The sequence below is a fragment of the Vulpes lagopus genome, chromosome 10 (genome assembly GCF_018345385.1).
Source record: "Vulpes lagopus strain Blue_001 chromosome 10, ASM1834538v1, whole genome shotgun sequence".
NCBI lineage: Eukaryota > Metazoa > Chordata > Mammalia > Carnivora > Canidae > Vulpes > Vulpes lagopus.
The window spans coordinates 83,482,608-83,498,399 of NC_054833.1; the positions used below are offsets into that span (position 1 = coordinate 83,482,608).

Consider the following 15,792-nt stretch of genomic DNA (forward strand, 5'->3'; position numbering starts at 1 on the left):
GGGATGGTGGGGTCAGAGCTGCCTACTCTTGCTCACTTTGCTCGCCACAGCCAGCCCAGCAAGGGTCTGACGGCCCCTCCTGCCACCGCCGTGAGTTAGCAGCTGTCCCCTCCCACAGCACCCAGACGCGTCTTTGTAGGGGAGGCAAGTATAGAGATGAGGGAGCCCACGCAGAACCTAGGAGGCTGTTTGAATCAACGGTTCAGGTGAAAACTTGAGTCATTTTGTCTTTCTGCCGCTGAGTGCACAGGCTTGGGAGGAAGGCCGGAGAAGACGGAGGTAAAGTTACAGAAGGTTAGGTGGCCTCTGATACCCACAGGAAAGGTTGAGAGCTGCCCCAGCACAGGGGGCTCCCTTGGGGCTGGTCGGCAGCCCCAGTCCTGCCTGGGACCTGGTGGCATCAACTGTGCATGTGTCTGTGCATAACATCAGCTCTCAAAGGTCATGTGGGGCCTGTGGTGGACTTTGCCTTTGTTCTGCAGCCAGCCATGTCACCTCCTGCCCCTGCCCCTGCAAACATCAGGATAGCTGCCTGGGACTCATAGAGGTTTGCACACCCAGTTCTCTCCTTACAACGGATTTCCTGAACTGGAATGATGAGATCTAAAGGCTCTGGATGCACACTGTCACCTTGCTTTCTAGAAAGTGATCCCAGCTGCACCTTCTAATCCCTTCCCAGGAAGGGGTTACTGGGCACCATGGCAGCCTGGAAGCCTAACTCCAGAGCAGTTTACACATAATGCCAAGCTCTGTGGCCCGCTGGGGGGCCCCCATCTCAGTCTTTGAGTGAAAGGCAAAGAAGACAGTGGAGGGTGGGCTCGGCCAGGTGGAGTTACCAGGGCCCAGTGCCCCCACAGCTGTGCATGGACAGGCTCCCACCTGGGTGGACAGACAAAGGGCTCGGCCAGGCAGCTGGAGGCCTGTCTCACTCTGTCATCGTGTCTCCCTGTGATGCTTCTAGTTAACTATGGTTTTCTTATGGCTAAAATAGCACCCATATGCAGCCCCCGTGGAGTGGCATTGCCATGGTGACCGTGGTTTTGGGTGCTGCCTCCTCAGATGCATGTCAGGCTTGCTTGGGGTTTTAAATATAATCCCAGGCAGCTGAGGGGATTAAAAGTGGGAGAGATTCCATTTCCCAGGAGGGGAAGGGCCTCATCCTCCGTGGTGCCCTGGCCCTGCTTGTCAGGGGCCCCAAGGAAAGTGGACACATCCAGCAGGAAAGGAGAGATGTGCAGTGCGCCCCCATTGGCCCAGGCTGTCCTGGCCCCACACCTTGCCAGCCCCATGACCATGGACAAAGCACTGGGACACCCAGACCCTCAAGTCCTCATTCAGAAAATGGACCTGTGATACCCACGTCCCAGGGACTGTCCCAGGCAGCACCCAGGGTGCTGGTGCCTCAGTGTTCTTCGCTTGGGTGATGGGACAATGTCAGCTGCAGGCCTCTGTGTGAGAGTTGGTTGGATGTAGGAGTGGCTGGCACAGTGGCATCCAGATCTCCGAGTAGTCAGTGTCTCTGCAGCCCCCGGACCTAGGAACCCACCCTCCTAGCTGTTCTGCCTCAGCCAGACAAGGCCTCTCCCAGCACCTGCACCAGTGCATGCACACTGAAACACACATGGTGCACAAGCACGCACACGCAGCACACACACACACATACACACACACATGCAGACCATGCCCACCCAGGTCTAGCCAGTGACTGAACAGGGATCACTTGATACAATGGACAATGAAGCTGTGGACAGTGACTGCAGGTAGAGACAGGCCTAGCACCCTGGGGCTGAGGGGGCGCCTCTCCTCAAGTAGGAGTTGGGCTGTGTTCTGGGCCTGGGTGGGGGGGGTCAGGATGCCCTCAGCCCACACCCCGCCCACCTGCGCTGACCAGGCGGCACCCCTTCTCCGGCCGCGTCCCTCTGGCGCCCTCTGCTGGGACAGTGCAGCACCGCGCCGTGGTGGGAGGAGAGGGGCTGGCTGGGGCCGCCGCTGCACCTGCCGCGCTCAGGCTGGCCCGGCTGCGATGAACGGTCCTGCAGTGCCCGGAGCCAGAAACCCGCACCCTTGGCCCGAAGGAATGCCATCTATACTCACAGGTAGGAAATGGTGAATCTGGAGCAGAGAAGTAATATATTGGTCCCTGGCACGTCGATGCACACCATTGCCTCGGACACATCCATACAGAGACACACAAATGCGATACACACACTGTGTTAATAAGATACTCACACAATACACACAGACACACATGCAGACAGACACACACCCAGGCCCAGAAGCCCATAGAGATGAAGACACACCTCTCCCTCTCCCTCTGGCCAGGACCTTGCCCAGGGAACGGGGCAACCTTTTCTGGAAGCTCCCAGGGCTGCCACTGGCTCCCCCACTCTCCTTAACATGGTCCTAGAGGCCCCTCAGTGTCTGTTACAGCAGCTTCTGCAGCCTTGCTTTGACACCTCCACACAACCGTGCTTCCTGGGGCCACAGAGCCTTTGCACGAGCCACCCAACCTGCCTGTCCTGCTCTCCTGCTTCACCGCACACATCCTCATCCCATTGTCACACTGTCTCCCAGGGACCTGGTCAGACCGGGCTCTCTCCAATAAACTGCCCTGTCATGTGACCAATGACAGTGGTCTGTCTCTCCACCAGTGTGCAGTTTCCATGACAGAGCCGCCATGTCTGCCTGAGTCCCCTCTGTATCCTGGCACCCAGTAGGCCCTTCGTCAACATCCGCTGAACAAATTAATGAGCCAGTGAAGTGAATGTTGTCTCTTGAACCAGTTTTTCCAAATCCCGTGATCTATGACAAAGAAAGGAAACACCTGCTGCCCTGCTCCTCCCACAGCTGTGCGCCAAGCACACACCCTGGGTTTCCTGAGACTCTGCTGTGGTCCTCACTGCCTGGGGCAGTGTCACACCTGGCAGGAGGACGAGGGGTCTCCACCCCACAGGCTCCAGACACGCCAGCCCCTGATAGCCACCTCTTTCTGGGCTGTCCCAAGCTGGCACAAATGCAGTCCGTGAGCTCTGATGAGGAAGACAGACCTCGGGGGGTGGGAGGGGTTCTGCAGGAAGGTCCCATTTGGAGGCACCCCATGGGAGGCCTTTGCTTGTGTCTGATATGTCTCACGGAGCATACACTTCGCCTGGCTTTCACCCTTCCCCTAAAGCATCTCAATGTCATTTGAAAGCATTCTCATAAAGAACATTCATGTTAGAAAATCAGGGTAAGCTAGCTGGGGCCTGGTCACCCTCCTCCCCCACCAGCACCGCACCTGCTCTGGGGTCCCAGGTGACAAGAGAGGGGACACTGCCCCAGGGGAATCTGTTAGGAGAGGAGGGAGGAGGCCTTTGCTTGTGTCTGATATGTCTCACGGAGCATACACTTCGCCTGGCTTTCACCCTTCCCCTAAAGCATCTCAATGTCATTTGAAAGCATTCTCATAAAGAACATTCATGTTAGAAAATCAGGGTAAGCTAGCTGGGGCCTGGTCACCCTCCTCCCCCACCAGCACCGCACCTGCTCTGGGGTCCCAGGTGACAAGAGAGGGGACACTGCCCCAGGGGAATCTGTTAGGAGAGGAGGGAGGTGGGGTAGCAGAGTTCTCCTGACACCCTTCTGTGATGTTGAAGCTTTCCAGAAAGCCTCTATCACTTTTATAATCCCTTTTAAAAAAACCCACACCTTCGTATTTTTTCATTTTGGAAATAAATGTTTGTCATTTTGAAAACACATGATGTGTTTGCAGGGAGATCTGGGAAACACAGAAGCTGCTGAGAGGTGGAAGGGACTTGCCCTCATCCCCAGGGCCTTTGGCAGGTCTGTCCGTGGGCGACCAAGGCCACCTCCCTGCCTCACACTCCCCAGCTCCCTTACTTGGCAGACTGCAGAAGCAGGAACCCTGCCCAGTGCCCCTCAGAGCAGGGCCTGGCGTGGCAATTCTGAGGGTTCCCTGCCTACTCACTGCTTCACTCATTCATCCCACAATGTGCCAGACAACCAGGCCCTGTGGAGACACAGCAGTGGCCTATGCTGACTGGGTCCCAACCTCTGTCACGTGTGGAGTGGGGAGTGGTTGAAAATTTGGGAACAAACAGCCTGTGTCTGCTGCCAGAGCACAAGGCCTGCACTACCACCTGCTGGTCAGGACCACACCCTCTAATGGTAGGGTGGGAAAGGATAGGGGCTCGGGGCAGGTGGCTGCCCACCATCTGGAGATTGTCTACAGGCCTGGTGGGGAGGTGGGACCCCTTGTTTTGCAGAGCTGCTTGGTGGAGACAATGAAAATCCAAAGCCCTCCATGCTTGGGGGCAGTCCTGTGAGGTGTCTGGAGACCAGGTTAGTTTTCTGGGCATGGCAGATGACCCCTGTGCCCTCACCCCAGCCTGGGGCAGGATGTGTAAGAGACCTAAGAGTGGAGCCTTCCCCTGGCCCTCCCTCTGGAGTATGCCTCTCCTCACCCCCACCCTCACAGAGAACAGACGCCCCAGCCTCCCGTATTCACCCTCCCCCACTTCTGGCCCTCAAGCTCAGCACCTCAGGCTCTCCTCCTGACTTCCCCCAAAAAGGATTGGGGGCAAGACAGTACCAGACGCTGGTCCCAGCTGCCAGGATAGAGGTTCCACATGTCAGCTGGGATCTGCAGGTGAAGTCAGTTCCTTCAGGGCTCCTACCCCAGCAAGAGCTTCCCTGGTGAGAAAGGATTCTGGGGCCAGACTTGGGCTGTCATGTCTGGTGGGGCGTGTGGGAGAAATGGTCATGCAGTGGGGTGGCTGTCCACCAAGAACTGCCTCCTTCCCTGCCTTAAGGGCAGGAGGTCAGAGTACCAGGGAGATGCTGTAGGGGATCAGAGGACCCCTCTCCATTCAGTGACAGCCTGTGTCCACTGAGATGTAACTGTGCTCATCTCCACCAGCCAGCCCTGCCTGAGGCCACGTGCCAGGCTGGGCTCTGGACAGCCGTGGGGATGAGGCCACAGTGCTGGCCATGGGCTGCTTGGTGGGCCAGGCACAGGAAGAGGTGCCTCCCACACACTTGCCTTCTCTGGTCCTGCTCATCCCCATGAGCACCACACTGCTCCCCTGGCATGGCAAACCCTCATACTCCATTTCCCTTCATGCCCAACTGACAGCCAAGAGCTCTACATGCCCATGCTGGGGCAATGGAGGAATAACCAATGGGGTGGGATGGGGGAACAGAGCAATACAGGCATCAGGGATATTAAGTGGAGACTCAAAGGAAGTGTGGGTCTGAGCAAAGGTGCTTCTGGGAGAGGGAACAGCATGTGCAAAGGCCCTGAGGCAAGGGGAAGCAAAGTGGCTAGGTATCTGGAGGTGAGTGAGACAGGATGAGAATGGTGGGAGATAAAGGAATGGGGCCTCACATCCTGTAGGGCCTATGATCTTTTCCTGAGAACAGTGGGAATCCCTGGGGGTCTTGAACCCCTGATAGATGGACATGGACTGACTTACATTTTTAAGGACATTGGGGGATTGCTGCAAAAATCCCTGCACAAAGGATATAGCAGGGACTAGATGGTAGCAGCGGAGGTGGTGAGATGTGTAGGAATCTGGAAATACATGTGGGGTATAAGAGGGAGAGGAGGTTTTCTGAGTGAGCACCTAGAAAAGTGAGGTTGGCACTGACAGAGATGGGGAAGAACATGGCTGAGGGGCTTCTGCTGGGATGAGAGGTGTGTGTGTGGGGAATCAGGCTCAGGAGTCCAGGGGAGCAATTTAGCTTAGGTTGGTGTTGGTAGCAGCCCTAAGCAGGAGAGAGAAGCTGGGGCAGTAGGGGATTTGAGAGTGAGACCAGGAGGAAGCAGCAGAGGGAGACGTAGGAGAGAGCAGGGTGAAACAGCAGAGAGCAGCATCCTGGGGTCAGACCTTCTAGGAGGGGTCAGACCACTGCCAAGAGCCAATCAAGAAAAAGTCTTGAGAACTAACCATTGTATTTTATTTATTTCATTTATTTATTTATGATAGTCACAGAGAGAGAGAGAGAGAGAGAGAGAGGCAGAGACACAGGTGGAGGGAGAAGCAGGCTTCATGCACCGGGAGCCCGATGTGGGATTCGATCCCGGGTCTCCAGGATCGCGCCCTGGGCCAAAGGCAGGCGCCGAACCGCTGCGCCACCCAGGGATCCCACCATTGTATTTAAAACACAGGAGTCAGTGATGATGGGTGTGTGTGTAGGGAGATTGTGGGGAGGTGCTCAAGAGAATGTGGCAGGGATGCGGGCTGCAGAGGCTCCTGGCAGTTTTGTTGTAAAGAGAGCAGAGAATGGACAGATGTGACCTGTAGAGCCCTTTGCTGTGTTTTACCAAGGGAGAGTTGACAGCATCCTAAGTAGGTGAGAGATGGGCTTTCAGCAGGTTTCTCTGTGTCCATCCCTCTGGAGATGATGAGTTCCACGGCCATAAATCACCGTCCACTTGGTTCTCCAGGCTCACCCCAGCGCCTAGTACCAAGGAGGTACCGGGAAGGCTCCGCGGAATGGGAGTGTGAGTACCGAGTACCAGAAGCCTGTCCAGGTGAGGAGTGAAGGCTTGGCGGGCCTGGAGTCCCAGGTCGGAGGTTGCCCCCTGGGTGGCGTGGGGAAGGGGAGGAGGGGGCTTGGCGGGGAGGCGCGAGTGCAGACCCGAATGTGGGGTGCCCGCGTGGTGCCCAGGTGAGGTCCTCCAGGCGCCGCGGGTGTGGGCCACGTGGAGGCAACCGGGCGCGACCCGACCGCTGCGGAGCGGGCCGGGGGGGGGGGGGGGCGGTGTTCGGAGGCGCTGATCCGGGTCAGGTGCAGCAGTTAGGACGACCCACGGAGGTGTGGACTCAAACACGAAGATCGTGGGCGACGTGGGCAAACGCAGGGTCCTCGTCCCGGCCAAGGAGTCCGCCAGAGCAGAGGGAGCCGCCAGCGCGACCTTGGATCCCCCGGGGCGGGGCGGGCGGGCGGACGGTCCTCGTGGCGCGGTCCTCTCGGCCTCGAGCTCGGCCGGGCCCCGCAGCGCTCGTCCGCGCGGACCGCCCGAGCTCCGACCCGCGAGCCGGGGATGGGGCCCCCGCACCGCCCGCCTCCGCAGCAGGCTCCCGGGGCCCACGGCGCCGAGGGGCCAGAGCGGGGCCCGCCGCGCGCCGCCCCCGTTGCCGGGCAGAGCCGCGCCGCGCGCGCTCCCATTGGCCGCAGGTGGGCCGCGCCCCGCCCGGCAGGTAGAGGCCGCCCCGCGCGGAGCCATTGGGTCGCGGCGCGGGGGCCCCGGGGATTGGCCCAGGTGGCGGCCCCGCCTCGCCCTCATTGGCCGCAGGTGCCAGCGCCGCCGCCCCGGGGCCGCCCGTCCCGCCGATTGGCCGCCCGCCGCGCCCCGGCCGGCCCCGTTCGGACCCTGCCCCCCGCCCGGGCCTGGCGCCGGAGTTCGAGCCCCGCCCGCCGCCGCCGCCGCCGCCGCCGCCGCCGCCGTCCAGGTTCCGCGGGCCGGGCCGGCCCCGCCCTGGGGCCCCGCGCCGCGCGCCCTTCCCGTCCCGCCGCCGCACCTGGCGCCCCGGCCGGCCGCGGGGCGCCCATGACGGCTGACGGCCGAGCGCCATGCCCAGCCCCGCCGGCCCCAAGATGGACGGGAGCGGCTGCCGCGTCCGCCTGAAGGCGCACCACAGCGGGTGAGCGCGCCCGCCGCCGGCCCGGGTGGCCGCCGCTGCGGGGGGCGGGCCGGGGGCGCCCGGTGCGGAGGCGCGAAGGCGCGGAGGCGCGGAGGTGGCGGGACGCGGAGGCCGCACCCCTGCGAGCGCCGGTTCTGGCCGCGCGGAAGCCGCCGGCCGAGCCGTGCAGTCGGGGCTTCCCGCGGTCCCCCGCTCCCGGCCGGAGGGCTCGGCGGCGCGGCCCGGGGAGGCGGGGGGGGGGGGCGCACGGCCCGAGGCGCCGCTCTGCGGGGAGCGGATCTTTCGGACTCTGATCCGCCCCGCCCCGCCCCGCCCCGCGCGGCGCCCTGGACTCGCGCTGCCCGCGGTAAAATGGGGCGAGCGGGCACCGCTCGGGCAGGGGCCGGGCCGCCGCGGGGCAGCCCTGCTGGTGGTGTGCGGGGCCGGGATCCGGCCCCAGCCCCCGGCGCTCGGGGGCGGCGAAAACCCTGCAGCTGCGGCTGCTGGACGCCGAGGTCTCCCCGGAGGTGCGCCTCCTGCGGCATCCTCCAGACTGGGGGGGAGCCTGGGGCTCTTGACTCGGTGAGGGTCTCAGGTCACACCTGTCCTGTGCCTTCTGCCATGGTCAGCTGGGTCACCTGGCAGAGCGGGTGACAGGGCTCTGGGGAGGAGTGATTTCTGGGGGGACCGTGGCCAGCCCACCTGAAGAGGTCTGCCTGTTGACTCATGCAGGGCCAGAACAGGTTGGCTCTCTGGCTGGTGAACCCGGTGGAAGGCCTGTCCCCATATCTGACAGTCCTCTTCCCAGCCAGGAACTGTGGGATTGAGCAATAAGCCGCTTTGTGAAAAATCAGAGTTGGTCCTCAGGGTGAGGAAGTCCACACCCCAGCCGCCTGGCCCGGGGTGGGTGGAGATGGGACCCCCACCCCCACCCCAGCCTGCCCCCAGGCTGGGCTCAAGGAAGCAGTGTCAGGCACTGGGTGGAGAGGTGGGGGCAGGCAAAGTGGACTGGAGCCTGGGAGTTCTGGAGGGAGCCTGCTGCCCCCACCCCCTGCCCCCTACTTTGGCCCCTGGAGAGTGCTTTGGTTACTGCCAGTAATGTGACCCGTTAAGTTTGGTTCCTGGGCTGATGAGGCATCCACTCATCCTGTTCTCCCATCCCCTCCCTCTTCCTCCTCCTCCCACACTCTTCCTTTCTCCCTTGGTGGTAGGTAGTACCTGGACTGCACTGAGGTTCCTGCCTTACCCCTGCTCCCCGCTCCCTCCTGCTGCCCCTGCCCTGGTCCCTCCCCCAAGGGGCTCACTTATCCAGGCCTCCAGGGTCCTGGTACTCCGGATGGACTGTGCTGCCGCCTGGCTGCTGGGAGGTTGTTTTGGACAGCGGGGCCACAATGGAAGGTCAGACCCATTGAAGATGTCATTGTTAAAAATAGGGAGCCCCCAAGCTGGCCTTTGGAGGATGTGCCGTCACCAGGGTCTGAGTGGGGCCCAAGCAGAATGCAGCAGTACCTGTGTTTTGAGGGTATTTCCAGGTAATGAATGCACCATGGAGGTGGAGACCCTGCTTTGCCAGATTGAGTCTCAGTCCTCTTCTAAGCTCACAGAAACAACCACATGGGGGTCTTCCTCTTTCCAGCTCCAGTCTGGTCTACTGTTCACACCATCAGCTTTGGGGGAAGGTCTGATGAAGCCAGTGGGCTTGAAATGGACGCACTGTCCACCCCACCTGTACCCCTCCTATGTGACCTTTTGAGTGGAATTTGAACTTGATGCCTGAGCAAGTGCTTGCCCGGCTTCCATAGTCCATGCTTTCTGATACCCCCACTTCTCCATCTAGGCACATCTAGGCACAGGATAGATCTTTCCTTTCTGTGCTGGGGCATCCATGAGACTGGTCAGTAGTTCTGTTGAGAGGCCTGTAATATTTTGTTTGCGAGAATTTTCATTTATGTAACCAATAACTCAATCAGTAGTATTTAATTTGATTTAAATGTGCTCCTTGGTGAAGCATGTCCATCCTCTTTGCCCTAGGGACATCCTGATCACCAGCCTAGATGCAGCAATGACCTTCGAGGAGCTCTGTGACGAAGTGCGAGAGATGTGCAGCCTCCGTCAGGGGCACCCGCTCACCCTTAAGTGGGTGGACAATGAAGGTAGGCCTGGGTCATGTGTCTGTCAGACTATAAATCTCTAAATCTTCTGTGTGGATGAAGTGAGATCAGCCCCCTTAAAATGATGGCATTAAGCTAGTTAACACCTGTCTTTGGGGTCAGGATGCTGGAAATCACTTCTTGGAGTGGTTACTGAAAAGGAAGCTGTGTTTTCGGGGGTGGGGAGGGAGGAGAGTCCCCCGCAGGGCAGATGGGGAGGGGGCAGCAGAGATCTCCCGGTCCCCCTGGGACCAGCTCTGGCCATCTTTCCCTGTTCTTCCGTTCTGTCCTGGGCTTTCCAGTGGCTGATTTGGAAGGATAAATCTTTCTTATTTTCATCTTGTCAGGGAAAGGGGGAAGGTAAGTTGCTCGGGCCCCAGAGTCCTTCCCTCCCCATCCAACCTTCTCCATCTAAGTCACACAGGCGTCTGAGAAGGCTGGGGATGGGAACACAGTCCAGCTGGCTGCAGACAGCATAGGGGAGCAGCAGTTGGGCCCCGGGGCAGGGGCTCTGTGTGTTTCTATGTTCCCATCCAGGATGGGGGCAGGGAGCCTTTCCTTGCATCTAGGACCAACCTAAGAACGCCCTTATCCTTGCCCAAGCCGGGAAGATTGGCAGAGTTTAGCTCTCTAGGTGGACTTCTGGGGGCTCTGGGTGGACTCCTTCCCTCCTGCTGTGGGTCCCCGGAAGTCAGATGTACTTCCAGGCCCAGCCAGCTGTTCTTGGATTCCCCCAACTCTGCGGTGGGCGCCTGGCTGGGAGCAGCCAGGCTCTGCCCTTCCCTGCTTGAATTGCACCCCTTTGCCTTAGGCCTCTGGCGGCCTCAGTGATGTCTCTTGCCGTACCTAGGTGACCCCTGCACTGTGTCCTCCCAGATGGAGCTGGAGGAGGCCTTCCGCCTGGCCTGTCAGCGCAGGGATGAAGGACTCATCATTCACGGTCAGTGGTGGCTGGAGGGGAGGAGTGGTCCCCTTGTGGTCTGGGGAGATGGGAGATGGCCTGGGGACTGGAAGCTGCGTGGAAGATTGTGATTTAAAATCTTAGGATTCCAAAAAAATTAAATAAATAAATAAATAAATAAATAAATAAATAAATAAATAAATATAAAAATAAATAAAATAAAATAAAATAAAATCTTAGGATTCCAGGGCAGCCCTGGTGGCCCAGAGGTTTAGTGCCGCCTTTGGCCCAGGGTGTGATTCTGGGGACCTGGGATGGAGTCCCACGTCAGGCTCCCTGCATGGAGCCTGCTTCTCCTTCTGCCTGTGTCTCTGCCTTTCTCTCTCTCTCTGTGTCTATCGTGAATGAAAAATAAAATCTTTTTTAAAGAAAATCTTAGAATTCCAGATAATTTAAGGATGTTGAATCTAGTACAATTTGGGTTTGTTTTTGATCTTATATTTTATTGATCCAAATAGAAGTTGCTGTAGCTGATAAAGTCAGAAAGGCTCCTTCTCCCTGGAATACAGGGGCCTGGGTTTTGGGTGCTGGTCCTCGTCCCCATTCTCTGGAGGCTGGCTTCACTGGGTGCATCAGAAGCCTAGGCTCTCTCATTGGCTTCTGCCTTTTCAGAATGTGAAAGGGTCCCAATCCACAGTGTATGAGGGCAGGCAGGGCAGGGGACTGTGCCTGGATCCGCACGGGGTGGCCGTGACCCTGCTGTGTTGTCTCCTGGCTCACAACTGTCCTCAGCTTGTTAAGCTCAGAGCTGTGTCATAAATTGAGTCATGAGAAATAAGAATTGTTCTGATTTCAGTATAGTCTAAAAATTGGGAGTTTCAGCCTGCCCCTCAGCACTCTTGGGGTTCTGTAGGGTGTCTGAATGTAGTTCTGACCAGTGATGTCTGCATTCACTCTTGTGCAGTCCAGGCTTGTGGCTGGGGGTAGGGTGAGTGGGCAGGGACGGACGATCCCAAGCACTTGACCAGAGCTCCAACCCAGTGGTTTTCTGGGGGCTCCTCATTTTCCCTGGTGTAGGGCTAGGAGTTGGTTACCTTTCCAGCTTCTGTAGCTCTTTATGTAAATGTGGTTTACACTAAGGACCTAGCCTGGCCCTGCTCCTGATTATGGCAGGGAGTCTTTCAACACCGAAAGCTCTGATGCTTTAAAAACCCAGTTTTATTTTCTACATTAAGGGAATGGTTGCTTCAGCTAAGTTTTAATACTTTTTTTTTTTTTTTAGTTTTAATACTTTTTAAGCTTCTGTTTTAGTAATCTGTTATGGAAGCCCAGGGTATATTTTAAGATACTTAATTTTGAACTCTACCTTGAGTGCGAAATGGAAGCTAATGTGCTTTCAGAAGTCCATTCTCCAGGTAGGTGCAGCTCCTGACTTCCCATGTTAATTTACTGCCCACAGAAGGAGGCTTCTGGGGGCAGCTCTGCCATTGAGGTCCCCCGACGGCTTTTCCCCCTGTGTTTTTCACTGCATTTTGAAGTCCTTTAAAAGGAGGTTTGACACCAGCTTCCTTGGGCTGCCAAAGTTTTGCCACAGGGAGCATCTCCTGAGAGTAGGTTTATCAGCAGCAGAGTTTGTGTGACGGTTCATCGGGGTAGCCTGCCTGGCACAGGGCCTGGCACAAGGACGCACCAAATGACACACTGCTCTTTTTCCTCTATCCAGTGTTCCCCAGCATCCCTGAGCAGCCAGGCATGCCGTGTCCAGGAGAAGACAGTGAGTACTGCTGTTTTCCTATGACTTGTGTTGCATGTTATGGCTTGAATTCTGATCTGTTATGTTGGGAAGGCAGAGACGGGCACCTTTAGTGGCTATGGCTTAGGAGCGGTTATCCTTGCAGAGACCAGAGGCAGAGCAGTAGTGGATAGTGTTACCTGACGTCGAGTTTTCATGGTGTGCTTGCCTCTGCCTGCGTGTGAGTGCATTCTGGTTAACAGATGCTGCCTTTGGGGCACTGGCTTGGTGCCTTGGCGCTGTCAGGAAAAGTCCCCGAGGAGGGAAGGGCCCAGTCTGGGACAACTGGATGCTGCTCCCAGGCATTTGCCGCGGCTATGGCCACCCCAGACCTGGTTGTACACTGGCTCCCAGGGACAAGGTAGGAGCCTCCGCTCCATCTCCACGTGGGCCTGTTGTAGGGGCTGAAGTCCCAGGGGCCATCGGACCCCAAACAGGTCAGAGAAGTTTGTCCCCCTGTGTCCCCAAGGGCAGATCACCCAGGTGGGACTCACCAACCACTCGGACCCTCTGTTGGCCTGGTCCTGTGCTGTCTCTGTTGTGTGAGTAAGCACCTTGGGGCAAAGGTGGCTTCTTGCTCCGCCTGGGGGACCTGGCTCAGCCCCTTCTCAGCAGGTCCCTGGGATGGGCTCTGGGCTAGCCTCTTGTTACTGAGGCAGGTGCCTCTGCCTGGGAGCAGGTTCTGGCAGAGGCTGTGCCTAGTTCCTGTTGCTTACCAGGCCTGGGGGAGATGGTAGGCGGGCAGTTGTCTGTGCATGCATCTAGGGTTTAGGAAAGCAGTGTGGCTGAAGGTAGGTTTGGGGTTCCTCAGCAAAGAGAGAGCAACTGGCGGTTGGGGCCTGGCCTTGGGGCTCCCACAGAGAACAGGGGACCCTGAAGGGGCAGCCAGCAAGGCCATGAGACACGCAGACTATAGACTCCTGGTGGGAGTCGTACAAGGTGGTCTGAGGCTGGAGCTGCCCCCAGGCAGGCTGGACATGCTGCCAGGGTGAGCTGATGCGGTAGTGGACGTGAGGGGTGGTTTCGGGGGGAATGTAAGGAGGCACAGGGACTGGTGCTTCCCTTGGTGCCACGCGGGCATTACAAGCCTGGGTAGGGGCAGTGGGAGCCCCTTGGGAGGAGATGACAGGCCAGACAGTGACAAATGCCGGGGTAGTGGGGGCAGAAGCTGCATTGAGCGGGTAGTGGGAGAAGAGCTGTCCCATGGAGAATGTTCCAGCAATGGCGCCTCCCGGCAGTGGGGTCTAGACGGGTGCACCTGGGCCAGAGCAGTGGATACTTGTGTGCTTGTATGGCTTTGCTGAGCGTGGGACCTGGGAGCTGCCAGGGTGTGGGTCCAGAGAGGTTTGTGGGGTGGGACATGCAGTGGGCACCAGAATAGACAGGGTGGGCCAGCGAGGAGCAAACGTAATAAGAACTACCTGCAGGGGCCTGGACTCACCATCACACCAGGCCTTCTGTGGGCTCATCAGCCTCTGCAGTGCAGGAAGGGGTCTTGGGTCTCTGAGGCAGGTAGAAGGGGGAGTGGCCAGGCACCGATGGTGTCACTGTGGGGGAATGTCGGGAATGTGGTGAGCTTCACCAAAGTGCCATCCTGTCTTGGCCTGCAAGTGGGTCCTTGAGATGCTTACCAGGGGCCGCCCTGAGGCTTTCTTGACTACTCAGTATTGTTGACCGTTCTCCCAGGCCCTCAGAGGTGGCAGGTCCTGGGGAGGGGCTGAGGGTGGTTGACAGGTGCTGTCTCTCCCTGCCCACAGATCCCAAGCACTGTGCACACAGGGGAAGGGCGGCCTCATCTCACTGGCCAGGGGTGTGTGAGCAGAATGCCTTCCTCACGAGGGGGCTCCTGGGTTCTTTGTAGGTGTTCTCCCCAGTATTTTACTCTTGTGGCTTGATTTTAAGACTAATCTTGGACGGTCAGGGTTAGTGTGTTCTGGTCACTGATGGCCATGGTGAACAGGCATGCTGTGTGGTCCATTTTTTGGCTTTGAGCAATGTGCCTGATGCCAGGGCTGTGAGAAGGATCAGACAGGTGCCATGTGAATGGTGCCCTTGACCTATGTCAGGACCGTGTGAAGAGGGCTGGATGGGTTGATAGACTGGCCGGAGATGGACAGGCAGCAGAAATGCAGCCCCCTGGTGGCACCTGGGTGCGTCCACCTGTGAGGGCCACCTTGCACCATCTGGGCCTGTGTCTACTCTCAGCAAAACACCTTCCAGAACATTCTGCTCAGGTTGTGAATATGAATTTAATGGGTTCTATAGTTTTAAAAAAATTGTATAAAGTGGGGTACCTGGGTGGCTCAGTCAGTTGAGTGTATGACTCTTGGTTTCAGTTTGGGTCATGATCTTGGGGTCATGGGATCAAGACCCACCACAGGCTCTGTGCTCAGCAGGGAGTCTGCTTGGGGTTCTCTCTCTCCCTCTGCCCCTCCCTCACGTGCATGTCTGTGTTGTATTCTGTCTCTGGAATAAATAAATCTTTTAAAAATTTGTGTAAAGTACACATAACAAAATTTAATATTTAACCACTGTAAAGTGAATGATTCTGTGGCACTTAGTATACTCATAGTGCTGTGCAACACAACCTCTCCCTACTTCTAGAACATCTCTGTAGAGGAAACCTCACACCCATCAGCAGCCACTCCCCGTCCCGCCTCCACCCAACCCCCCCCCCCCCCCCGACAGTCTCTGTGGGTTTACCTGGTTTGGATGCTTCCCATAATGGAACCCTAGGTGTCTTTTACTTAGCATGGTGTCTACGGAGTTTACACCTGTTATAGCATGTGCCAAAACTAAATTCCTTTCTTTTCCAAATTTTTTACTGTGGTAAATTACATCTAACATAAAACTATCTTGACCATGTTTACATGTACAGTTTGTTGATATTAATTAACATTGTTGTGCAACCATCACTACCATCCACCTCCAGAACTTCTCTCATCTTATAAAATTGCAGCTCTGCCCCCATTAAACACTAACTCCCAGCCCCTGGCTCCCACCCTCCCACCTTCTGTGCTGTGATTTTGACTACTCTGGGTACCTCATATAAACGGAATCAAACTGGATTTGTCCTTTTGTGACTGGTTCTTCTACTCAGCATAATGTTCTCTGGGTTCATCGATGTCGAAGTGTATGTCAGGATTTCCTTCTAGGGTTGAATAGTAAGTATTCCATTGTACATATAGACTACATCTGGTTTCTCCATTCTTCCGTGGATGGACACCTGGGTTGCTTCCCTGCTTTAGCTTTTGGGAATCATGCTGCTGTGAGCATGGGTGTGCAGATATCTCTTCGAGACCCTGCTTTCAACTTCTGAGG

The 15,792-nt window shown here is 57.3% G+C and overlaps 1 protein-coding gene across 1 annotated transcript in view; it reads left to right on the top strand.

Annotated features, from left to right (window-relative positions):
- Positions 1–7,449: 7,449 nt before the first annotated feature.
- PRKCZ (protein kinase C zeta) overlaps positions 7,450–15,792 on the top strand; it is a 101,515-nt gene continuing 93,172 nt past the window's right edge. The window contains exons 1-4 of the mRNA XM_041771003.1: positions 7,450–7,649; positions 9,660–9,781; positions 10,629–10,718; positions 12,403–12,453. Of these exons, the coding sequence (XP_041626937.1) occupies positions 7,579–7,649; positions 9,660–9,781; positions 10,629–10,718; positions 12,403–12,453 (334 nt within the window). The 5' untranslated portion in view covers positions 7,450–7,578. The remainder of the gene's footprint in view (positions 7,650–9,659; positions 9,782–10,628; positions 10,719–12,402; positions 12,454–15,792) is intronic.